General features: G+C 39.8%; 1 protein-coding gene and 2 pseudogenes across 1 annotated transcript in view; 1 reads left to right on the top strand and 2 right to left on the bottom strand.

The window, feature by feature from the left end:
* LOC102822923 (ras-related protein Rab-2A-like) overlaps positions 1-27,779 on the bottom strand; it is a 214,380-nt gene that overhangs the window by 150,685 nt on the left and 35,916 nt on the right. Inside the window, exon 2 of the mRNA XM_006874044.1 lies at positions 2,061-2,132. Within this exon, the coding sequence (XP_006874106.1) occupies positions 2,061-2,132 (72 nt within the window). The remainder of the gene's footprint in view (positions 1-2,060; positions 2,133-27,779) is intronic.
* On the bottom strand, positions 10,679-11,488 carry LOC102826706 (annotated as a pseudogene).
* The window catches only part of LOC102826327, a 22,633-nt pseudogene continuing 7,824 nt past the window's right edge, over positions 12,971-27,779 (top strand).

The following is a 27,779-nucleotide window of genomic DNA, read 5'->3' as shown; positions in this document are numbered from 1 at the left end:
AAGTCTTCCTCCAAGCTTGATACCATGGTTTTCTTCATGTAAGTAAAATCAGTGCCAATTTCTGAAAGCAGGCGCAGGCTTAGACCCACCCTCTGCCATCACATGTGTCATATCAATTGGAAATTTACATGTAAACATATACGAAAAGGAAAAGCACTTGGCTTAGAATACTATACTTAAAGCAACCTCTTGGTAGTTTCAGGTCATGTCTAAGCATTGACTACCAAGGTTTCAGACTTACAGGGCACAAAGCAAATCCTAAATCAAAACAAGCTCAAACAAAAATAAAGAAAGATAGAAAGAACAAACCAGTTGTCATCAAGTCAACTCTGACTCATGATGACCTTACATGAGAACTGTCCCATAGGCATGAGGACCAGCATGAAACTATATTGAAGGTTTTAACTATTACTAATGAAAGTATTACTTTAGGTATTACTATAGACAGCAGTAACTACTAAAGAACTTTCAGGATCTCCACAAAGTTCTGGCGTGAAGCTGAAGGATAATGCGCTGGAACACAATGCTGGATTGAACTGCAAGGCCTATGGTTCAAACCCACCAGCCGTTCCTTGGAAACCCTATACAGGGGTAGCTATGAGTTGAAACTGACACCATAGCACTTAACAACAACAATAAATGAAGTACATGGTTGGGCTGGAAACTATTAACTGTACTAATCATTTGATGTATAATCTCTGTCCTTGTTTGGCAGGATAAGCATTGAACTGGTAACAACAAGATCAGTAGTTCAAATCCACCCACCAGGCACTCTTGGAAACCCTATAAAGGATGGCTATAGGTTGGAAATGGCTCAACAGCACACAGAACAACAATCTTTGTTTGGTATTTTAAAAATATAAAGACGTAAGAATCAATATGTTATATACAGTAAGTTAATAATAAGCAGTCAATGGCTAGAAGATTTGTCAAGCTGTCAATTATGAACTGTAATTAGATTTCCAATTATTTTTTCAAATTTGACTAATTTCTAGTTGCTAGACTGTAGTCATAAAATAATAATCCAGGTAAATTCTTTAGCTTTTCATGAATAAATGTAATTTTTTAACACATCAGAAACTTCCAGTCTTTTTACCTTAAGTTTTTAGTTTTTTGTTCATTTTAATTTTATGACTTTACATGTAGTAAGAAGTCCTGGTGTGGCACTGTAGGATAAGCACTGGACCACAAGGTCAGTGGTTCAAACCAGCCATTCCTGAGACACTCTATACCAGGTCACTATGAGTAGGAACTGACTGATGTTGCTGTTACGTGCCGTGGAGTCGGTTCCGACTCATAGTGACCCTGCACAGGGTTTCTGAGGCTGTAAATCTTTACGGGAGCAGAAAGCCTCATCTTTCTCCCATGGAACAGCTGGTAGTTTCAAACTGCCAACCTCGAGGTTAGCAGCCTGATTCGTAACCACTACGCTACCAGAGCGCCTAGATACTGACTAGATAACACTTAACAACAACAACATTTAGTAAAAACGAGTAGTAGCACTATTTAAAATAATAAATAGTAATGAAAGTTTAGTCTATATCAGTTACTGTTCATTTACTCCGCATAGTCAAGGAAACTTACAAAAAAGTTAGGTATGAGTTTTTCTTGATTAACAATGATAGGTAAGTCTAGCCCAAGTACTATGCTGCAAGGCACCATTCCCATGCTTCACATTTATTAAGTCATGTAATGCTCAAAATGACTTTTTAAGATTAAGACTATTATTATTCTCTTCACAGGTAATGAACCAGAGGCACAGAGCAGTTAAGGATCTTGCACAGTTAATGCAGGCAGGCAGGTCCAGAGTCTTTGCTCTGAAACAGTCTCAGTTGTTTGTTTCATCATTAAATAAAACCAGAATCTTAATAATTCTCTTTCTGCATGCCACTCACTTTTTAAAATTCACAGCAATGTTTATTTTTACTATATGTTGATGGAGACTAAACTAAACAGCAATAAATTAATTTCTGGAATTTTTACTAATAAAATAGCTCCTCTAGCACCTTCCATTTCCATTTTCTGTAACTTTCAGATTTCATCTCTTTTCTATGACTTACCAATAGTAAGGTCATGGACTGGCTGAAACCTCTTGTCTGTAAACTGTAGCAATAAGCACGATTTACCAACGCCTGAAAGTGAAAAGAAAATAACAATTAAGAGACAAAACTCACAGGAATTAAATCCTTTACAAAAGAACACCGAAAGGGATCAGCTAAGCTATGGCTTTTGGTCCTTTTGCAGCCCAAATTGTCATATGATGGTTTCAGTGTTCACTGAACAACCTATGGATTATGGTTTCTCAGCACTTTAGTTCCCTGGAAAATAAGAAGGGGTAAGGTGGACTGATGATTTGAGTGAAAGGTGTAAAACAATCCAAAACAGGCTTTTTTCAAATTCCTTCAATATCCTTTCTCATTCATTCACTTGTGGCAGCTAAGACAAGCTACCCAGGTCCACCTGGTAGGTTCTACTATAGTACTAATGCAGTTAAGTGTTAATGTACTTTTTAACTCTTAAAATTGCTTGTGTATATGTGTAATAGTTAAAATACTTTCAAGCATATATTTCAACTCCTTAAAATTGCCCTTCAGATCTAAGATAGAAGACAAAAGGGCAGCTTGTATAAGACAAAATAGTTTCAAATTATAGAATGAAAGGAAAATAATTTTTTAAAAGACGTGAAAGTACAAAAAGATGAAAGATTGAGATGTGACTTTTCTGTTGTTGTTTTTTTTTTTAAATAAATTTTATTGTGAATTATGTGACAGTTTACATAGGAGAACATTAGTTTTACATTCACCTTATCGTATATTGTTTCATTGCCACGGTTACAATCCCCTCCACACATCACCAATCAACGAAAGGGTGCATCCTATAAGCCTGCTCCCCCACCACCCGTCATCAGCACACAGCCCCTCTTCTTCTCTGGGTCCTGAGTCCCCAGCTGCTCCATCTCTCCATGTCATCTTGGGGATCACTGCCTCTCTGGGTAGGGTTCCGCTCTCCGCTCTTCTCCCTTCATGGTTCCAGGGACCTCCGCTCCCAGCCTGCAAAGTCAATCACTCCCCTCCTTGCCACAAAATGCCCACTTTTACATTTACAACCTTCACAATCAGTCCTGGTAACAATTATTCACCCTTGCATCACAAGAGACCTATTCACATTTCCTTTAATCAGTCCTGCCTAGACAGATTGGATACTACTCAGTGGAGATTCTACCTTCCTCCACACCCTCTAGATCTAGGTTCCCACTTGAAAGCTTGTAAGCCAGTCACTTCTTGCCTTTGTAGCCTCCCCATTTTGGATAGCCAATGTCCAAGTGGCCCATCCCTGTCTACTCTGTCTATGGAGGGGGTGGGAATGATCCCTGCTACAAAGATTTGTTCCCTCTTTTGAGCTACTGCATCCATAGGTGTAGGTCAAGTTCAAAAATTGTATCAGGTTACTCTTTTTTTTCCTCTTCTTTCTTTTTCTAGTTGAGCTCTGATCACCCACTCATTGAGGATAGGTCAAATGGGTATTATCTGCAAATGTGTGCTCTTGTGGATATGCCCTCTCTTCTTATCCACTGGACACTTCACCCTCCATTCCAGTCCTCCATGGCTATGTCACTGACTCTGTACCCAAGAGTCCCCAGGTCTTGCCACACTGCTGGCCAACCAGGTCTCCACCTGGATTTACAGGAGTCTATTGGCTATTGTACAGCTTAGCTAGCTCCAAGCCTTATGGCTGTTTTTGCCTTACTTCCCCTTGTCGGTGGCGAATGTGGTCACCCATAGGAGCATGTATTCCTATTGAGTCTTAGTCTTGGAAGGGGGTTTACAATGAGGGGACCGACCGCTTGTCTTGATGTCTCCTGGGTGGGCAACTTGCTAAGCATTTCTTTTTTTTTCTTCTTTTTTTAAGGTTTCTATTGTGGATTGAGTGAAAGTTACAGGGCATATCATCAGTTTCACATACAACAAATCATACACCTTGTTTCATTACATTGATTATAATCCTCTCCATGTACCATCAGTTAACAGTATTTCTCTCTATCCACTCTAGCTTTTTAAAAAACAAACAAAAAAACCCACTCAGGCATATATAATAATTTACATCTCCAAAGGGCACATTCTGCAAGTCTGCTGCTGGCCACCAACTCTTAATGCCTCTGTTCTTACTTCATGAATCTAGAGTCCTCAGCCACTCCCCCCCTCTCCATGGCCCCATCTCTGGCTCTGCTGCTTCTCTGGATAAGGTCCCGCATTCTGCTTGTGCGTTCCTCTCTTGATGGTTCTAGGGTCCTCTGTTTCTGGACTGTAAGATTAACCACTCTGCTGTTTTTGTTAGAAAACTTCTACCTTTACAATTGTGACAATCGTGATTAGTCATGATAACAATTATTCACTATTAAATCTTATGAATATTATCCCCATCTCTTTTCACCAGACCCATCTAGACAAGATGACAGTTATTCAGTGCAGACTCTTTCTTTCCCCCCATACTCTTAAACTAAACTCCCTCTTAAAACCTTATAAGCCAGTCACTTCGTGCCTTTATTGACCCCTCATTTTAGGTTAGCCAATGTCTAAGTTGCCCATCCCTATCTATCCTGTGTACAGAGCAGATAGCATTGATACTTGATTTGAAGACTCTTTCCCTCTCTGTTGGTATTTAGAGTAACTACCCCTCTGAATATAGGTCAGGTTCATCATGAAGATGTATCTTCTGTCACTCTAGCTGTTCCAAGAGGGTCTTCTTGTACTTTCTAGTGGGAATGTCTCACCTCATAAGGTTGTGGATGGAACTCATGATTCCACCTAAGGTCCTATACTCTGTAAAGGCTTTGCACGAAGCCTATTTCACTGGGCAAGTTGTAGAACCCCTTCTAGGTATTCAAAACAGTTATAGGCTGAAGACAGGCTTACAAGTTTTCTCTAATCATGTTTCCCAACATTCCTTTCTATACCACTCAAGTGTCTACTTTATAATAGTAGGCAAGGGAAACTAATATTCATAAGGCAGTCAAGGATTTTAGTATTATTTACCCTTTTTAAGCTAAACCTAGATCCCTGTATCCCAAAGCCCTGTTGTTCCAAGGTTGAGTATGTCCCACTAGGCCATGCAAACTTGTCTCAGTGTTCCCCTATCTTGTTCTTCTGCCTCTTCCCCTCTTCTTGTATTGCCATTCCCAACACCCAAAGTAAACCCCTCACCCCAACCCCATTGTGGTTACCTTATATTCTGTTAGTTCTTCCCTCAACTTAGGACATTCTACTTTATCTAGTAATCTACCTGACCTTCCCACCACCTGGATCTCTGTTCCTGTGTTTACATTTTTTCACATTGTAATTGTTTTGATCATAGACTGACCTCCCAGTTGCTCTAGTCTTATAATTTTATTCTGTTCTTGACTCTTCCATTTGTCAACTGAGTTAAGGTTGATGCTGCCACATACGTTATTCTGTAGTTGTCTGTTCTTGTTGGTTCTCAGTCCACAGTACTTCCATTAGGGTGTTTTTCATTGCAGGGTTAGCTTTGGCAAAATCTCTTAGCTTCTGTTTATCCTGGAATGTTTTGATTATACCATCATATTTGATTGACAGCTTGGCTGGGTAGAGGATTCTTGGGTGGCAGTTTTTTTCTTTCAGGGTTTTATATATGTCTCCCCATTGCCTTCTTGCCTGCATGGTTTCTGTTGAGAAATCCGAGCTTAATCTGATTTGCTTGCCTTTGTATGTTATATTTCTCTTTTCTCTAGCTGCTTTCAAGATCCTGCCCTTATCTTTGATTTTGGAGACCTTGAGTATTATATGTCTTGGTGATTGTCTTTTTAGGGTCTATCCATGCTGGGGTTCGTTGAGCTTCTTGAATGCTTATCTTTTCACTTTTCATGATGTTAGGAAAATTTTCTTCCAGAAGCTCTTCAACTATCTCCTCTGTGGACTTGTGTGATTGTTCCTGTTCTAGAATGCCAATAATTCTTATGTTATTCCTCTTCATGTTATCCAACATGAATCTTAGGCTTTCTTCAGAATTTTTTTATCCTTTTTTGTGTTTGTGCTATCTTAGTAGTGTTGAGAGATTTATCTTCTAGCTCACTAGTTCTGGCTTCTAGCTCTTCAATTCTACTCCTTTGCTCTTTCAGTGTATTGTCTATTTCTGATATTCTATTATTAATCGTTTGGACCTCTTTCTGTAGGTTTTGAATTGTTTCCAATGCTGTATCTATGTTATTTTATTGTTCCTGTAGCGGTTTCCTGACTTCTTCCTTATTTTTCTCAACTCCATTGTACAGTGTTTTGATACATTTTATAATCATTTTTCTGAATTCCTTCTCTGGCATTTCCAAAGTCTGCCCATCTACCAGTATGAAGTGTAGGTCTACATCCAGCTCATTTGCCTCAGTCACTTTATCTCGTTTCTGGACATGTGCAGATATGGTCAACTGTGACTTTAACACTTTGATGGGTGTGTGTTTTGGTATTTTTTTTTATGCTTTCTGCTTGCCTCCAGGTAGATGTGATCAGGAAATGGGCTTCCCTTACACTCTTCTTCCAGAGAAATTTCAAGATGCCACTGTTGGTCGTTTTGACGTAACTTAGGATTTAATTTTTTACCTAGATCCTTTTTTGTCTGCTTGTCCCTCTCCACAATCCCCATTCAGGCCTTTTATCTAGTTATAAACAGTTCAGGGCCGGTTGTGGCTGTTTGGTTTTAAGTGGAAACTGTTTCTTTAAATTTCGAGGAGCTCTATGCACATGCGTAGTAGAACCCTCCAAGGGTGAGGCTAGGGTATCCACTAGTTCAGGTGCACCTATAGTCACCAGAATGGAGGTGCGCAGACAGTAAGGGACCAATGTACAGATAACAAAAAAAAAGAATGTCCACACCTTTATCTCTGCGGTTCTGCCAGGCATCTGTGGCTGCTCCGATCCTTCCTCTGCTTGGCCTCACCCAAGATGGCGGCTCCTGGAGCAGCTGAGCGTCCCAAGCCAGAAAGCAATGGATTTCTTGCTTCCGACACAAATTCCTCCAGCTGTTGTAAACCTTGCAACCTTCTAAATATTCCTTTATATGTGGTTCAGAGTTCTGGGACCATCCCCTGAGCCTGCTTGGTCGGGTATTCTGTGTTGTTGCTGATGAAACTCCTTACAGCACTTCTACCCGATCCGCCATCTTGTTTGTTCTTTTTAACATCTTAAATTTTGCCACACAGAACAGAAAACAATTTCATTTATAAAAGAATCCAAAAGAAAATACCCAAGTTAAATGTGCACACTGAAAACTACAAAACACCACAGAAAGAAACTGAAGACTTAACATAAATGAAAGGCACTCTGTATGTATGGCATTGTAATTGTTGTTGTTATGTGCCCTTGAGTCAGTTCTGATGCACAGCAACCACGTATAGGGTTTATGAGGTTGTAAATCTTTGAGGGAACAAAAAGCCTTGTCTTTCTCCTGTGGATTAGTTGGTGGGCTCAAACCACTGACTATGGCTAGCAGTCCAGTACTTACACTACAGAGTCACCAGGCTACTACCTTCATGGCATTTTGAGACTTCATAGTGTCAAGATGTAAATATTACCAAAGCAATCAACAGAGTCAACACAATCTCTTATCGATATTCCAAGAGATCTTTTTGCAGAAATGCAATCAATCCTCAAATACATAAGGAATTATGGTGGTGGTTGTGTGCTGTGGAATCAGTTGTGAGTCACAGTGAGCCCGTATAGAATTTCCAAGGCTGCAAATTATATGAGAGCAGAAAGTCTCATTTTTCTTTTTTGAGTGGCAGTAGGTTTGAACTGCTGACCTTGTAGTTAGCAGCCCAGCTCATAATCCACTACACTATCATGCCTCCCTATATGGAATTGTAAGGGACCCCAAATAAAACAATCTTGGATAAAAAAAAGTAGGAGGATGCACACGTTTTTACTTTAAAGCATACTATAAAGCTATAGTAATCAAAACGGTGTGGTACTGGAGGAAGTGTGGGGGGCAAATCATTAATGAGAGAGTAGATACATATCAATGTGAGTTAACAAAAAGCATTTCCACTAATTTTCTCATTTATACAGGTTTATTCCAAACAAAGTATGATTAAACATGTGTCTGCAATTAGTGGATGGCTGTAGACAAGTTCTCTCAGTCTTAGTTTCATTAGAGTGCTTTCAAATAAAAAAAAGGGGGGGGGGAGATACTTTTATGCCATAGATGGAATGCTATCGCACATCAAACAAGTGTTTAGATGGATCAAGCATTTTAAGAAAGGCCAGAACGACCTCAAATGTAAGCCAAGAGAGTGCAGACCATCAACCTAGATGAATTAAGAAACTGTGGCAAAAGTCCAAAAACTGATGGGAGAAACCATAGAATTACCACTAATGTGATAGTTACTGATTCTGGATCTCACATGATATATCATTTCCGGTATTAAGTGAACATCTTGGCTTTAGCAGGGTTTCAGCTTGATGGTGCCATCAAGCAAACATGTTTCAGCAAACATCAGCTATCTCAAAGAGCTAAATGCTCCATCAGTCTTTCAAGTAAGATTGAAGCTAATAAAGATTTTATGAAACAAATCTTAATCATAGATGAGACTAAGGTATACCAATATGATCCAGAGAGTAAGGACCAATCAAAATAGTGGCTTCTGAGAGGTTCTACTGGGGCAGTTAAATTATGGTGACTATTTTTTGGAATACCAAAGGGGTCATGGGTCATATCTTGATAAATTTTCTTGTATGACAGATGATCATGAGGGCTTATTAGAAAGAAATTTAGGAAAATTGAAAACAGTATTGGTGAGAAAAAGGCCATGAATGCTGCACCGAGATGTTTTTTTTTTTTTCATTATGACAATGCCCCTGTTCATTATTTGAAGGTAGTAAGGGATGTCCTATGAGACTTCGTTGGGAAAGTTTATCCCATCCACCCTACAATCCTAATCTTGCCCCTTCTGATCTTTTATTCCCTAACCCCAAAGACTATTTAAAAGGTACATGATTTGAGGATTTGAGTCCCTAGAAGATGCTAAAACTGCCATTTGGAATAGTATAAATTAAACAGCAAAAAATTATATGGAAAAGGGTTAAAGAGAGAAATGCTGCTTTCAGAAGTGTACAGACCTAGATGGAGGATATGTCAAGAAATAAAAGCTTCAGATCTTGTTATTTTTGCTTAAATAAAAAAAGTATCAATGATTTCGGTGCAACACTTTATTTACCCTGTACAATACAGTGAGGACAGCAAAAAATGATCAAGACAAAAGAAGACAATGGGACGGGCACAAGAGTTAAAGGAGCAAAGGTAAATACTATTCCATACATAATCCTGCAATAAGAGTAAGAACAATATTCTGCAAGTGGACTCCAGACACACAAGCTGAATGGAGTGGAAAGGAGAATGGGACCATATCCACAAATATATGTAGGTTTTGTTGTTGTTGTTAAGTGCCATTGAGTCGATTCTGACCCATAGCAAACTTGCATAGGGTTTCCTAGGAGTGGCTGGTGAACTTGAACCACCGACCTGGCAGTCCAGTACATTAATTCGCAGTACCTCACCAGGACTCCATACATAGGTTTAACAAAGGGTACTTAAAAGAGGGTACATCTACATATGTATTTATATTTGCTGCAACTACATTCATGAATATAGTAGAGCATACATGGGGCAATGTTATGAAAACATCCTAACCATAATCAAACCCCTTGAGGGAATGAGTAGCTGGGTCTGTGGGCTCAAGACCCTTGGCTCAGAGTCATCAAGGACAACAGGCATAACACAGTTCACAAAGACAATGTTCTACATCTTACTTTGATGAGTAAAAGACTTGTGTGTTAAAAGCTTCTGAGCAGCCAGCTAAGGTGCATCCATCTGATGCACAGAAGAGTGAAGAAAATCAAAGACACATGAAAACAATCACTTAAACACAACATATAACAACAACAACAATGAGTCATACACATAAACTCCAGTGCCCACAACAGTGAGACCAGAAGAACCAGATGGTGTACCAGCTATCAGTGACCACAGCTGACTTCTCTGAAAGGGATTATTCATAATAGGAGGTCCTGGAGAAAGTGGGAGAAAAACGTGGAACAAAACTCAAAAACAACAACAACAAAAAAAACCCCACACCAGACTTACTGGTCTGAGACTGGTGGAACTTATCCAGGCTATGGACCTTAAGAACAACAACAATAACAACAAAAACCCATAGACATTAAGTAGATTCCAACAACTCCATGAGGACCCTATAGAATTTTAGAGACTAAATCTTTCTCCTGCAGAATGACTCATGGTTTTGAACCACTGATCTTATAGGTAGTTGCCCAATGCCTAAATCACAACACTACCAGGGCTCCTTACTAATTCTTTTTGTTTGTTATGTTGTTGTTGTTAAGTGCTGTCAAGTCGGTTCCGACCCATAGCGACTCTGAACAGGGTTTCCAAGCCTGTAAATCTTTACGGGAGCAGAAAGGTTTTCTCCAGCGGAGCAGCTGGCAGTTTCAAACTGCTGACCTTGAGGTTCAGAGCCACTTATATATTTCAAATGGACACAAAATTAGTATCATATACAGTATCTTAAGTAACCTGACCTTGAATGGGAGCTTCCTTTCCAGTACTTTGAGGTCTACAAGACTTATCTAGAAAATTTACTACTGTGGAAAATGAAGACTGCTTAAATCAAATGGGGATGGAGGGAAGGGCCTGTGCTTTTTCTTTTTGATAAACTGCTGTAACACTGTCCTTCAGGCAGTTGCGGGAGTTTCATATTTTCTTTAAACATCATTAGGCGCCGAAGCTCTTACAGGACAACTTTGATGATATATGTATGAATTCTGCCATTCTGCTAGCACTGATAAGGCTTTGGGTACACCACTCCATTAGAACTATTCACTCCATTCATATTAATTTTTGTTACAAATCTTAGAAAGGAGGGTGCTTCTGAATATTTAGGTCCACATTCTATTTTAAGGCTGTATACCCAGTTTTCATAAATTGTCCAAGCCTGTGGTGTCTACCATCTTGCGTCACTCTTACTAATTCTTTAGGCCACTCCTGTGGCTCAACTTTCAACCAAAAAATAGATAGGCTTATGAGTATACAATAACACCAGGGAGTGGATCAGCAGTGGATCAGGGATAAAGCTCAGAAGGCAGGAAGGCATAGGAAAGGACAAATAAAGATTATAAACAAAGAGAGTGCAATGATGTTGTTTACCTTGTAGGGAGTGCATTCAATGTCATGAATCAAATTGTGTATGAACTATTGAATGGAAAATCAATTTGCTCTGTAAACTTTCACCCATATAACAAAAAAAATAAAACCCAGTATGACACTACTATATGCATGGACATATACATCAATAAAAGAAATTGAGAGTCTAGAAAAAGTCCAAACACATATAGTCAAATGATTTTTTTTTTTTTAAGTTTTTATTGTGAATTGAGTGATAGTTTACATGGGAGAACATCTGTTTTGCATTCATCGTGTCACTGCAATGATTACAATCTCCTCCGTGCATCATATTCAACAGTATTTGCTTCCATTCCCTCTGTGGTTTTTTTTGTTTTGGATATACACAAAAATACTCAGGAATATATAATCATTTAACAACTAAAGGGCACATTCTGCAAGCCTGCCTCCTGGCTGCAAGCACATAGCCTTTCTCTTTCCGTGAATCTAGAGTTCTCAGCGGCTCTATCTCTCCATGTCATCATCTTTGCCTCTCATCTCTGTTGTCGCTGCTTCTCTGGATAGGGTCCCATATTCCACTTATGCTCTTTTCCCTTGATGGTCCTAGGGTCCTCTGTTCCTAGACTGTAAGATTAACTACTCCCCTCTTTTGTTACAAAACTTCTTCCTTTATTGTTGTGACAGTCACAATTAGTCATGATAACAACTACTCACTACTGAATCATAAGATTCTTATCCCCACCTCTTTTCACCAAACCCGTCTAGACAAGATGAGAAGTATTCAGTAGGGTTTCTACCTTTCCCCACACACTCTGAAATTAAACTCCCTCTTGAAAACTTGTAAGCCAGTCACTTGGTACCTTTATAGTCCCCCGCCCCCCATTTTAGGTAGCCAATGTCTAAGTTGCCTGTCTCTATCAACCCTGTATACAGAGGGATAGGCTTGATCCTTGATATGAAGACTCCTTCCCTCTCTTCCACTAGTCAAGTTCAGATCATCAAGCCATCGAAGCTAGGCCAAATGGGTATTATCTACAAATTTGGGCACTCATCTCCCCTCACTTCATATCAGCTGGACGCTTCACTCACAGCTCTAGACCCCTGTTAGCCAAATGGTTTTTGACAAGAATTCCAAATCCTTTCAATGAGGAAAGAATAAGCTCTAACAAATCATGCTGGGACAACTAGATTTCCACAAGCAAAAGATAATGGACACCAACCTCATACCACAAGGAGCTCTGGTAGCATAGTGGTTACGAATCAGGCTGCTAATCTCACAGTCAGCAGTTTGAAACTACCAGCTGTTCTGTGGGAGAAAGATGGGCTTTCTGCTCCCATAAAGATTTACAGCCTCGGAAACCCTGTACAGGGTCATTGTGAGTCGGAACCGACTCCACGGCACATAACAACAACAACCTCATGCCACAAACTTAAATTAACTCAAAATGAGTTAAAATTTTACATATAAAAGCTACAACCTTAAAATTCTTAGAATAAAACACATGGGTTTATTCTTGGCAATAAAATCTTAGAAATGACACCAAAAGCAAAAACAACAGAAGGAAAAATAAAAGTAAATTATACTTCATCAAAATTTAAAACATTAGTGCATCAAAAGATATTACCCAAGTCCAGGGCATGATAGTGAAGTAATGAGATGCACTGAGCTAACCCCTGCAACAAAGGCATGGGAAACAAAGTGAAACAGGTACAGATGGTGATCCTGGAACCCTCAGTACTCAAGAGTAGTTCAGAGAGCTGGACTGAGTGCTAAATGGAAGAGGAAGTTGAACAGGTGCAACGAGAGAAAAAAACAGGCAGACTTTGGGTTGGCATGGTGTACTATAGCCATCTTGAGCTTTTGCAAGTGGCTGCTAATAGCAAGCACAGAATTCCTCTGGAGGTTGGCAGCAACCTGAGGGTGCAGTTCTCCCTTGTTCCAGTGACTTCCTGGCAGGCAGGGCATGGCCAGTCTACACCCTATCCTGCACAGCCTCAGCTCTGCCTGAGATCGGGCACCAGACATAGCTAGCATCTCTGCCTATGGAGGTGTGCGAACCCATTCTGAACTACACAGTGCACAAACAGTGAACAGAGAACTGTTCTCACATTTTGATCTTTACCATATCCACCAGGAGACAGGTGGTGAGTGTCTGAGAATATAACACTATATCATCATCAACTAAATATAAGTATGATACTACAATGCCTTGGAGAAAACAAATTTCAGTGGTACACAAAGAAATAAGACAGAGTGCCTCAAAAAGTCACCAAAATATAGTCAGAAAACATAACACCAGAAATGGTATCAGAACTGTATGATAAGGAATTTAAAAGAATGATAATTAGGCAAGTTCAGTGGATTGAGAGAAAACTATACATGAAATTAAGGAAAACATAGATAAACTATGGGGGGGGGAACCCATGAAACAATAGCAAAGAAATATAACTGAATCAATAGAAAGCATAATTACTCAACTTGAATCCACCAGTCACTCTCGGAAACCCTATACAGGATTCACTATGAATCAGAACTGACTCGATGGCACATAAACACAATAGGAGGGACAATTAGAAAAAGAGCCAAATGCTAAAGAAAGCTGTGTCCTGATAAATTATTAATGGATCAGTTTGGATAATAAAGTACATGGTTTCCTTAAGTCAGTGAGTCTTAAAAGTATGGGCCCCACAGCAGCAACAACAGCATTATCTAGAACCTTGTTACAGTGCATACTATCAGGACTCATCCCATACTTAATTCAGAGTTGATGTTGTTAAATGCCGCAAAGTTGGTTCCGACTCATTGCGACCCTGTATAGGGTTTCTAAAGGAGCTCTGGTAGTGTTGTTGTTGTTGTTGTCAGGTGCCATCGAGTCAGAACCGACTCATAGCGACCCCATGCACAGCAGAACGAAACAATGTCCGATCCTGGGCCAACCTCACTACCGCTGCCACACTTGAGTCCATCAATGATGCCACCTGGCCAATCCATCTCGTTAGAGGTCTTCCTCTTTTTCTCTGGTAGTGTAGTGGTTATGAATTGGGCTGCAAACCTCAAGGTCAGCAGTTCAAAACCACCAGCCATTCAGCAGGAAAAAGATGAGGTTTTCTGCTCCTGTAAAAATTTACAGTCTCAGAAAGCCTATAAATATAAAGGGTTGCTATGAGTTGGAACTGACTCCACAGCACACAACCACCACCACAGCTAAACACAAGGTTGGCAGTTCAAACCCACCAGAGACTCTGCAGAAACTCTATAAAAGGTTTGTTATGTGTAGAAATCTACTAACCAGTACTTAAAACTCTAGATTCAGAGACTTGGTATGGCACTGTAGGATAAACATTGGCTGCTAACCTCAAGGTCGGTGGTTCAAGCCCATCAGCTACTCTTTGAAAACCCTACATAGGGTTGATATGAATTGGAAGTGACTCGATAGCACTAACAACAACAGCAACAACCAACTAAAATGCTGGTTGCAGTGTCCATTCTTGCGTTTAGTTTCTCAGCTATAAATAATCTGAAGACACTGCATGTTTGGTGAAACCGACAAATAATTGAAGTCACTAGCATTTGGTTCAGCACAGAGGAGGTGAGTTCAGGAAAATAGGGTTATCTTGGTTTTCAGTTAGTGGCTTCAGTAAAAATCCAGTTTAAAATACAATGCAGCCTGGCTTCAATTTCCTTGCTACCTGCTAAAAATCCACTCCAATACAGATAAATACTTTTTGATTATATCTATGAAGTCATATAATCACATTTATATGAATGCGATATGTCATTATTTAATATCTACATGCATTTGAAAATTTTCAAAATGAGCATATGTCCCACCAACATGCCCAATCTTATTTGACCATAACAGTAAATCTATGAGCTCAGGAAGGCAGAATTATAACCCCATGTTATAGATGTAGAAATTGAGTCATTATGTATGTATATACCTCAAGTTAACACAGGAAATGACTCACAGACAACTTATTTAAATCACGCTTTTAGTCCTCTGGAAGCGTAGTGGTTACGAATCGGGCTGCGAACCTTAAGGTCAGCAGTTCGAAACTATCAGCTGTTCCACGGGAGAAAGATGAGGCTTTCTGCTCTCGTAAAGATTTACAGCCTTGGAAACCCTGTACAGGGTTCGCTATGAGTCGGTTCTGACTCCACGGCACATAACCACCACCACACCATATTGTAGGAGCACAGCGGCTCCATACAATACATACAATAAGCACTGGATTGTGATTCACAAAGCCCACAGTTTGAGCTCACTAGTCACTCTGTAGGAGAAAGATGAGGCTCTCTGCTCCCACAAAAATTTAAAGCCTTGGAAACCCTATACTTGATGGCACTTAACAACAACAATGTTGTTGTTAAGTGCCATCAAGTTGGTTCTGACTCATGGCAACCCTGTACAGTTTTTGGAGGAGCAAATGGTGGGATTGAACCGCAGAGATCCTGCAGTTAGTAGTCCAGTGCTTATCCTACAGTGTCATACCAAGAGTCTAGGTCATATGGGTAAATCATTAAACATTTTAATCTGGCAATTTCTTAATCTTCTATTAAGTGAATAATTCAAACAGGAATTGCAGCAATTCAACAAAGCAGCTTGAAGTGGATACTTTTTCATGATGTGACTAAAGGAGGAAGGGGCTTAGACGCACATGTACAATATAATTGTTGTTGTTATGTGCCGTGGAGTTGGTTCCGACTCATAGTGACCCTGCACAGGGTTTCCGAGGCTTTCTCCCATGGAACAGCTGGTAGTTTCTAACAGCTGACTGTGAGATTAGCAGCCCGATTCGTAACCACTATGCCACAATATAATTACAATACATTAAAGGCAAGCCTTTATTTATAACAAACCAATTTACAACCATCAGGGTTTTCTTTTATATATCTCACTGTTAGTAATGTATACTACATACAATGTTGCAACACGTACTGTGCTGATGTCATCAGATCTGTAAGTTTATAGTAATGTTTTCCATACCCAAAGAAAAGATTGGATTTATAAAGATACTGATAATAACACAGAGTAATAATGAAAACTACAAAAATAAAAATAAAGAGAAGGATATTCAACTTACACCAAAACCAGTTTATAATGGGGTCACTGGAATGGAACCCCATTATAGGGTGGGGATTACCTGTAAATTTATTGCAAATGACCTCTACATAGTCTGTTATAACATAAACGGATATCAAAATTAAAGGTCTTAAGCAAAAATAATTGTTTTAGGCAATTACCAGATTTACATAATAAAAGCAATAATGCTTAACTTTAAGTCAACAGCTAAATTTCCAACATAGACCAGGCACCATGCAACATACAAGATGACCGTATGTTTCGTGCATCACAAAAACAACATGCATAAGCACAAGCAAAGTGCACACTGGAAGCTATTTATAAAATGCATACTATTTGTGTAAAAATAAAGTAATGCTGAGATTGCTGTTATTGCTAAGTGCGGTTGAGTTAGTTCCAACTCATAGCAACCCTGTATAAGGTTTCTGAGGAGTAGTTAGTGGATTTGAACTATCTACCTTACAGTCCAGTGCTTATCCTCCAGTGTCACACAAGGACTACAGGTGCTTATTGTTGTTGTTGTTAAGTGCCGTCAAGTTGATTCCAACCCATAGCGACCCTGTATAGGGTTTCCAAGAAGTTGTTGTTGTTGTTGTCAGGTGCCATCGAGTCAGAATCAACTCATAGCGACCCCATGCACAGCAGAACGAAACAATGTCAGATCCTGGGCCAATCTCACTACCACTGCCATACTTGATGCCATCAAGGATGCCACCTGGCTGCTCCATCTCTTTGGGGATCTTCCTCTTTCACTCTGATCCTCCATCTTACCCAGCATGACATCCTTCTCCAGCGACTGTTCCCTCCTGACAATATGTCCAAAGTATGAGAGACGAAGCTTAGCCATCCTGGCCTCCAAGGAGCACTCTGGCTGCACTTCTTCCAAAACAGATCTATTGGTTCTTTTGGCAGTTCATGGCACTTTTAGTATTCTCTTCCAACACCATAACTCAAAGGCATCAATTCTTCTATGATCTTCCTTATTCACTGTCCAGCTTTCGCATCCATATGAGGTTATTTAAAATACCAGAGCTTGGGTCAGGCGCACCAAGGAGTAGGTGGTGAGTTTGAACCACCAACCTCGCAGTTCAAACAGCTTTGCAGTCTGGCACATTAACCCACAGCGCCACACCAGGACTTAGCAGTTGTAGAAGGAGGAAAATTTCTCCATCATCTGGTATTTATATTTTGCATTCTGATGTTGTTGTTAAGTACCGTGGAGTCGGTTCCGACTCATAGTCACCCTGTACAGGGTTTCCGAGGCTGTAAATCTTTACAGGAGCAGAATGCCTCATCTTTTTCCCGCAGAACCGCTGGTAGTTTTGAACTGCTGACCTTGAGGTTAGCAGCCCGCTTTGTAACCACTACGCTACCAGAGCTTCTGATTACCCAGGTCCTACCAAATAACTTTCTATTAAAGTTATAGATTTATAAATACATAGAAATTGAATAATGAATAATAACATTCACTTAAAAACTACTGGGTGGTAGAAGAAAGGTAAATTGGTTTTAATGCCTTGACTCAAACAAGAAGAAAACACAACATACCAAAATCTTTGGGACACAGTAAAATCTGTGCTGAGAGGGCATTTTACACCAATCAACACACACATCCAAAATGAAGAAAGAACCAAAATCAACACCTTAATCAGTATCTTCAGCAATTAGAAAAAAAACAGCAAAGTAAGCCTATAGCTGTCAGAACAAAAGAAATAATTAAAAGATTAGAACAGAAATAAATGAATAAATAACAGAATAGAAAGACTCAAGCTGGTTCTTTGAAAGGATTAATAAAATTGACAGACCACTGTCAAATGAAACAAGATGCAAATAACACAAATAAATGAAAGGGGATGTCACAACTAAACAAAGGAAAATAACAATTCTTTAAAGAATTTTACTCCAACAAATGTGAAAATCTACAATAGACAAATTTCTCAAGACACACTACCTTCTTAAACTAACAGAGACTGAAGTAGAAAACTTGAATAGGCCTGAAACAAAAGAAGACATTGATCAGGTCATTAAAAAAAAAAAAAAAAAACCCAAAGGAAAGTCCTGGCCTAGACAACATTACTGATGAATTTCACCGACCATTCAGTGCAGAACTGACACCAGTTCTACTAAAACTATTCAAGAAACACAAAAAAGGATGGAAAATTACCAAATTCATTTTTTTAAGCAAGCATAACCTTGATAGTAAAATCAGGCAGAGACATCACTCAAAAAGAAAATTATAAACCAGTAGCCCTCATGAGGAATCTTGCTATGGCACTATGGGTTAATGTGCTGGACTGCAACATCAGTTTGAACCACAAGGTTGGCAGTTCAAGCTCACCAGTCACTCCTAGGAAACCCTATACAGGGTCTCTATGTGTCGGAACCAACTTGATGTCACGTAAAAACAGCAACAGCAATCCCTCATGAACATGGTGGGGTCATGGTGTGGTGCTGTAGGATCAGCACTGGACTTCGAACCACAAGGTGGGCAATTCAAACTCACCAGCTGCTCCTTAAAAAAACCCTACACAGGGTCGCTATGAGTTGGAACCAACTCGATGGCACTTAACAACAGCAACAATATCCATCATGAACATAGATGCAAAAATTAACAACAAAATCCTAACCAATGGAATCCAACAACATAACCACGCACAAAATCATGAAAGTGGAATTCATATCAGGTGTCCCTGGCATCTTTTCTACCACCTAGGAGTCCTGATGTGTCACTGTAGAATAAAGCTCTGAATTGCATGGTCAGTTTGAACTACAAGGTCGGCAGCTCAAACTCACCAGCCACTCCTTGGAATCCTTATACAGGGTTGTTGTGACTCAGAACTGACTCAATAGCCCTTAGCAACTTAACAACAATGCAAGGTTAGTTCAGTATTAGGAAAAACAATCAACGTAATCCACTATATAAATAAAACCGACTAGATACCACATGATCATATTGATTGATGCAGAAAGAGCATTTGACAGAATATAATATTCATTCCTAATAAAAGCACTGAACTAAGTAGAACTAAAAGGGAAATTCCTTAACTCAATTAAAGGCCATATATAAGGAGTCCTGGTGTGGCGCTGTGGATTAATGCGCCAGACTGCAAAGCCTTTTGAATTGCAAGGTCGGCGGTTCAAACTCACTACCTACTCCTTGGAAACCCTATACAGGGTCGCTATGGGTCGGAATCGACTTGATGGCACTTAACCACAACAATAAGCACCTGTAATCCTTGTGTGACACAGGAGGATAAGCCCTGGACTGTAAGGTAGGTGGTTCAAACCCCATACAGGGCTGCTATGGGTTGGAATCAACTTGACGGCACTTAACAACAACAAATGCCAAAGTCCACCACCAATTAGTCGATTCTGACTCACAGCACTCCTACAGGACAAAATAGAACTTTCCCATGGGGTTTCTGAGACTGTAAATCTTTGTGGAAGACTTACAGAGGGATTGATGGGTTAGAGCCCACCTTTCGATTAGCATCCCAATTCTTAACCCAGTGCATTACTAGGGTTCTTAGAATGTTTACTGCAGCATTATATATAACAATATTCATTCAGAGATGTAGAGGAACATTAGCACCAGAGAACATTCTTTTATACATGATTCTGAATGATTAATCTAGTTAACTGTATAAACTTGGACCTTGAACATGTATAAAATGAGCCCTCTCAGAAGCAGGAATGGGGGATCTCACTATCAAAGAAGAGAGAGAAGTGGAGTGAGTCATTTGGACCTGAGATCCTTGCACGATGAACATCCTCAATCCAGGGACAGAAAGCTGTGACACTGGAGAAGTGGCAGAGGAACAGCAGCAGCAGAGCCAATAGCTAGATGCACAAGAAAGAGAAGTGGGCTCCCTAGACCAGAGCAGATAAAGCTCAGTGACTTTGGACAGGAGGCTTACTTGTAGAGTGGGGTGCCTTCAGACTGAGGCTTAAGGTGGAATGGTATGCCCTGTGAATATTTATAAGCAGCACTGAAAAACTGTAATTCTGCCCAGGGAGACGGAGGCTGGTCTGTGGGCATGGTTAAGAGGTTGTCCTAACTGGAAGAAATGTTGACATGAGCATTTCTGACCCTGATGTATCCTGTCAACTTCCCCAATAAACCCTGTAACTGTGAGTTTCAATTCTGTGAGGCCACTGCAATGAATTATCAAACCCAGCTGAATAAGTGTTGTGGGAGGAATGGCTAGTGTCATGTTTTGCACCATCAAATCTTCCTGTTCTTTGCTACCACAAAATCAGGAACTGGTTTAATTATAGTTCCACTATACAGATGTACTTATATATGGTGATATGGAAAGATAACTAAGAATTAAGAAACCTAAGATTTACCCTAAGTGGAAAAAAATGAAAAAGAGACATAGAAGAGTATTAATTGAAGTATTCTACTGAGGGGATAGACTCAACTTGTGGTATTGAAGAATTCTATGGGTAAAATGTTGAATGATGCAGAAAGCATCAGAAGAAGATAGAAGGAAAACACAGAGCCACTGTACCAAAAAGAATTGGTCGACATTCACCATTTCAATAGACAGCATATGATCAAGAGCAAATGATCCTGAAAGAAGTCCAAGATACATTAAAGGCATTGGTAAAGAACAAGGCTCTGGAAATTGATGGAATACAAACTGGATTCAGAAGAGGATGTGAAGTGAGGCATATCATTGTTGAAATCAGATGGATCTTGGCTGAAAGCAGAGAGTATCAGAAAGATGTTTACCTGTGCTTTTTTGATTATACAAAGGCTTTTGATTGTGTGGATCATGACAAGTTATGAACAACAATGCGAAGAATGAGCATTCCAGAACACTTAGTTGTGCTCATGAGGAACCTATACACAGATCAAGAGGTAGCTGTTCAAACAGAACAAGGGAAGACTGAATGGTTTTAAATTAGGAAAGGCGTGCACCAGGGTTGTATTCTTTCACCATACTTATTCAATTTGTATGCTAAGCAAACAATCCAAGACTCTGGATTATATGAAGAAAAACGTGGCATCAGGATTAGAGGAAAACTCATTAACAACCTGCAATATGCAGATGATACAACCTTGCTTGCTGAAAGCAAAGAGGACTTAAAATACTGACGAAGATTGAAGAACACAGTTTTCGGTATGGGTTACATCTCAATGTAAAGAATATAAAAATCCTCACCACCGGACCAATAAATAATATCATGATAAATGGAGAAAAGATTGAAGCTGTCAAAGAGGTTCAATTTGCTTGGATCAACCATCAACACTCATGGAAGCAGCAATCAAGAAATCAAACATACTGCATTAGGTAAATATGCTGTACAAACCCTCTTTTAAAGTGTTGAAGAGCAAAGATGTCAGTTTGAGGACGAAGGTGCGCCTGACCCAAGCCACAGTATTTTCAATCATCTCATATGTTTGTGAAAGTTGGACAGTAAATAACGAAGACTGTAGAAGAATTGATGCATTTGAGTTATGGTGTTGTAAGAGAATACTGAAAGTGCCATGGGCTGCCAAAAGAACCAACAGATCTGGAAACAGTGCAGCCAGAGTGCTCCTTGGAGGCCAGGATGGTCAAATTTCGCCTCTCACACTTAGGGCATTATTATCAGGAGGGGCCAGTCACTGGAGAAGGATATCATGTTTAGTAAAGTGGAGGTTCACAGAAAAAGAGGAAGACTCCTAATGAGATAGATTGACACAGTGGCAGCAGCAATGGGCTCAGGCATAGCAATGATTGTGAGATTGGCACAGGGCGAGGCAGTGTTACTCTGTTGTGTATCAGGTTACTATGAGTTGGTACTGACTTGATGGCATCTAACAACAACTGAAAGTTGAATACTGAAAAGTGCCATGGACTGCCAAAAGAACCAATACATCTGTTTTGGAAGAAGTGCAGCCAGAGTGCTCCTTGGAGGCCAGGATGGCTAAGCTTCGTCTCTCGTACTTTGGACATATTGTCCGGAGGAAACAGTCGCTAGAGAAGGATGTCATGTTGGGTAAGGTGGAGGGTCAGAGAATGAGAGGAAGACCCCTAATGAGATGGATTGGCCAGGTGGCATCATTGATGGACTCAAGTGTGGCAGCGGTAGTGAGGTTGGCCCAGGATCGGACATTGTTTCTTTCTGCTGTGCATGGGGTCACTATGAGTCGGTTCTGACTCAATGGCACCTGACAACAACAACTGAGGAGATTAGAAGATGGATACACAAGTACACATTTGTTAATGCTTTTAAGTACTATTAAGTTGGTTCTGAGTCATAGCGCTCTGGTATAGGGGTTCCAAGGAGCAACTGGTGGGTTTGGACCCTCAATCTTATGGTTAGTATCCCAGTGCTTATCCTATAGCGCCATGCCAGGACTCCACAAGAGGCATAGAAAATTTCTAAAAAGATTTTTTAGTCATTGTTTATCATGCTTACATATGGGAAGTAGTGGTGGTGATGTACTGTGGAGTCGGTTCCAACTCATAGTGACCCTGTGCAGGGTTTCTGAGGCTGTAAATCTTTACGGGGGCAGAAAGCCTCATCTTTCTCCCGTGGAACAGCTGGTAGATTCGAACTGTTGACCTTGCGGTTCACAGCCCGATTCGTAACCACTACGCTACCAGAGATCCTTATGAGAAGTAGTAGAAGGGATTTTTGTTGTTTATCATTTTCACTACCACTAAGTCCCGGTGTGGTGCTATGGGTTAATGTGCTGGACTGCAAAGTCGGTTTGAACTACAAAGTGGGTAGTTCAAGCACACCAGCTGCTCCTTGGAAACCCTATACAGGGTCACTATGGGTCAGAATCGACTCGACAGCACTTAACAACAACAACAATAAGAAGAAGAAATTATAAGGCTTTCAAAAAACTTTTTTGTCATTTGAGTCCCTGGGGATTACAATTAATGCTAACTGAAAGGTTAGAAATCCCAGTCCAGAGGCAGCTCAGAAAAAAAAAATATCTAGAAATTTACTTCTAAAAAATCAGATAATGCAAGTCTTATAGAGGACAGTTTTACTCTCTCACACACACACACACACACACACACACACACACAGGGTCACTATGAGTCAGAATCAACTTGTTAGCAATGATTTTTTTTTTTTCCCCCAAAGAAATACTTTTGCATGTAGTCCCCCCAAGTCTTAAGTCAGTACGGATATAAGTTGAATATCTCATTTTTTTCAAAACTTTTCATTACGGTTATCTTTTTTATTATCAGTATCTATAAATTGATCTTTGTCTTTTGAGGCTGGCATGAGAATGTTAACATTAGCAAATTATGCACTACAACATTACATGAAGTATATATATTACAAACAATAACGTAACAACAAATTCCCAAGTCTGAGACTACTGGCATCACGACCTCCAAAAGCAAGTTGGCATTTAAATAATCAGAAAAACTTCTGGTATAGCCAAAAATAGTTACATTCAATGTTGGTCTGCTAAGAAAATTACAAGAAAGCCTGCAAATAAAATAGGCTATGAGACAGATTTTTATTGCCTCCCCTAAAAGTCTCTAAAGAATATTACTATCATTTGCTTAGTAGGATGTTTTAATAAGACTGTATATATTCACAAACAGCCAATTCCAATATGATTTTTGCACTTTTGTAAACTCTTCAAGAAAGGATATTTTAAGCAGAAAGGAGAATAAGGGTCAAGAAAGAAAAAGTAGGTTAAATGGTTGTTTTGTTGTTAAGTGCTATTGAGTTGGTTCTGCCTCATAGTGACTGTGTATACGGTTTCCAAGGAGCGGCTGTTGAGTTTGAACTGTTGATCCTGCAGCTCAAACTAACCCTGTGGTCTAGAGCTTATCCTACAGTGCCACATCGGACTACTAAATGATAGAAGGATCTTGTTGTTGTTGTTAAAAGTGGCATTGAGTTTGTTCTGACTCATAGCAATGCCACATAGGGTTTCCAAGGAGTAGCTGGTGGGTTTGAACTGCCAACATTATGGTCCAGAACATTATCCTGCTGAGCTACACTAGTTCTCCAGGAGGACCTCTAAGTTAAGGGTAGATATTTCTGCCATTTGTGACAGTGACAAGCAAGATTTCTGATTTAAAGCTGTCCAGAGGACTAAAAACTAACTCCGTACACTATAATACTCATTGCTTTTTAGATTATGGTCCCAAGATTCCTCACAAAATCCTGAAAAATGCCATTTATTTAAACATTGCATAACATCCCAGGTATAAGGTCATCCTGTATTCTTGGTAAAATAAAAGAACCATGAAGAGCTCAGCTCTGGTCTATGTTCTTCCTTGGTGTGGCACTGTAGGAAAAGCACTGGACCCCAATGTCAGTGGTTCAAACTCATCAGCCACTCCATGGAAACCCTATACAAGGTCACTATGGGCCCAGCACCTACGTGATGGCATTTATCAACAATATAAGGATGGACTCCTGGTGTGGCACTGAAGGATCAGTACTGGACTGCCAACTACAAGGTCAGTAGTTCAGACCCACCATCGCTCCTTGGAAACCCTATACAGGGTCACTATGAGTCAGAACTGACTTGACAACACTCAGCAGTAACAATATAAGGACAGGGGCCAGAGCACAAACTGATTTTATAGGATTATTAGGTAAAATCCAAAATCACATTATCAGCATGTTCCTCTGGCTTGCCTCTATTAACAGTTCTTTATATATATAATCATTTTGCTGTTAGGTTCTGTGGAGTTGGTTATGACTCATAGTGACCCTGTATAGGGTTTGTGAGGTTTGAAATCTTCATGGGAGTAGAAAGCATCATCTTTCTCCTGTGGGGTAGCTGGTGGACTTCAACTGCAGACTTTCTGGGTTACAGCCTAGTGCTCATTGTATGGAGTCTCCACATTCCCAATATAGCTATCTAAATCCGTTAAAAATGTACTTAGTTGTGAAACTGGGAGAATTTCTCAACCTCATAAAAAAATGTTTACTTAATAAGACTAGTAAGTCAACTCACATGCCAGGCATACCACTAGTATTCATTATGTAATGTGTAAATTGGTAAAATCATTTACTTATTTATTAATTACTGGTAATGTAGTGGTTACAAGATTGGGCTGCATACCGCAAAGGCAGCAGTTCGAAACTATCAGCTGTTCTGCGGGAGAAAGATGAGGCTTTCTGTTCCCGTAAAGATTTACAGCCTCAGAAACCCTGTACAGGGTCACTATGAGTCAGAACCGACTCCACAGCACAACAACAATTACTGTATCAAATTAAATTGCATTTTGAACATGATGATATGGGCACATGCACACTTTTTACTTTGCCCTTTGAAAATGTTAAAATTGAACAGATAGCACATTTTATATAAAGAGATAAACCTCACTATTATTGCCACGTTTGAGCCCATTGATGCTGCCACTTTGCCATTCCATCTCGCTGGGGTCTTCCTTTTTTTCTGACCCTCCACCCTACCAAACATGATATCTTCTCCAGCAACTGATCCCTCCTGACGGTATGTCCGAAGTATGAGAGACAAAGTTTGGCCAACAGGAGTCTTGTTAAGTCCCTTCTAGTTGGTTCTGACTCACAGTGATCCTGTATAGGGTTTCTGAAGAGCAGCTGGTGTGTTTGAACTGCCCACAGTAGAGTAGCAGTGTAGAACTTACAGTGTCACAAATAGTTAATGCACGCATTCAACTTCTAACAGAAAGATTGGAGGTTCAGAATTGCCTTGCAAGAAAGGCCTAGGGATCTACTTCTAAAATACGAGCCACTGAAACTACTACGGAGCAGTTCTACTCTGACACACGCCACCATGAGTCAAAACAGACCCAATAGCAAAGGTACTTTTTGTCTGTTTTTTTAAATCAAGCTGAAAATGAATATACATTCCACCCATAATTTCACTTCAGTGTGTAAAGTAAAACCTGTGAAAGCTGGAACCAGTCTAAGTAAGACAGGAACCTGTCAGAGAAGGAAATATTCTCCACTAACAAAGAATGAAGGAAAAGGGGTTAAGATGCATCCTGTCAAAGGGGGAACTTTTCTAAGAGAAAAAACAAGGCAGTAGCAATTGAGCTCTGGCTCTCACAGGTTCCACTACTTTACTCTGGCTCACAACATGCTCAAGGAGAGAGGCAGGAATTATCCACAATATATATATGTATGGCTTAACATGGAGTCCTGGTATGGCACTGTAGAGTAACTAGACTGCTAACCACAAGGTCAGTGGTTCAAACCCATTAGCTGCTACCCAGAATCCTGTACAGGGTGGCTATGAGTCAGAAGCAATTTGCCAGCACTTAACAGCAATTATGAGGGTGAGTCGAACATTATCCACACTCTGGCTGTAGAATTTATTTTAATCAACTTTTAGAAAAGACAAATACATCATTTTTTTAACATAATCACCTTGTTTTTATAACACTTTGCTCATCTGTCAACAAACTTTCATTATTACCTTACTAAAAATATATTCGGCTGAGCTACGAGCCACAAATGTACTTCTGTCTTCACTTCATCATCAGAGGAGAATCTTTGTCCTCGAAGGGCTGCTTTCACGGGACCAAACAGGTGAATAGTCCCATGGAGCAAGATCAGAAATACAGGGACGATGCTTTAAACACCTCAAAACGAAGTTTTTACAGTGTCAACATTTTGGGTAGTGGAGTACGGAATGTGTATTGTCCTATAAAATCACAACACCCTTGGAGACCAGTTCTCTGCATATAATCTGAAGTTTGTTGTTGTTAAGTGCCATCGAGTCGGTTCCGACCCATAGCGACCCTGTACAGGATTTCCGAGGGTGTAAATCTTTACGGGAGTAGAAAGCCTCATCTTTCTCCCGCGGAGCGGCTAGTAGTTTCGAACCGCTGACCTTAAGTTTCGCAGCCCGATTCGTAACCACTATGCTACCAGGCTTCACCTATTCAGTGAGCACCTCAGGGTAACAAGCATTGTTGATTGTTGAACCATTTTCCTGTAAGCATTATTTTCAAATTTTTCTTAGTTGGCAAATGAGGATGTTTCCATTCCATACTCTGCCATTTGATGACTCTATGTCTCATCACCAGTAACGATTTTTTAAAAGAAACTTTTACCTTCCTTCAAGTATCAGTCCAAATTTTGTTTGCAGATGTCCAAATGTTTATGCTCTTTCATGGGTTGCTTCAGTACCCATCCCGCACAAACTTTTCAAAACCCAAGTCTGTTGTGTTGTGGCTTATTTAATAGGCAGAACCATTTGCTACAAAATCCACTATCACTTGTCTATTTGACAGAATAATTTCATGAGCATTCTCAATGTTGTCATCAGCTGCTGATGTGGGTATTTTACTATAACTTGTGTGCAGACAATTTTTGACATATCCTTGTATATATGTATCTTTTTTTTTTTTCAATATAATCTCATTGCTTTTCAATACAGTTTGTGCATCTGTCAAAAAGTGTTTGTTTTGTTTTTTTTTTTAATTTAAGGTTTTTATTGTGGATTGAGTGAAAGTTTACAGGGCATACCATCAGTTTCACATTCAACAATTCATGTAACTTGTTTCATTACATTGATTATAA

This window comes from Chrysochloris asiatica, unplaced genomic scaffold (assembly GCF_000296735.1).
Source record: "Chrysochloris asiatica unplaced genomic scaffold, ChrAsi1.0 scaffold00259, whole genome shotgun sequence".
Classification (NCBI taxonomy): domain Eukaryota; kingdom Metazoa; phylum Chordata; class Mammalia; order Afrosoricida; family Chrysochloridae; genus Chrysochloris; species Chrysochloris asiatica.
This window is presented reverse-complemented; position numbering and strand designations above follow the sequence as displayed.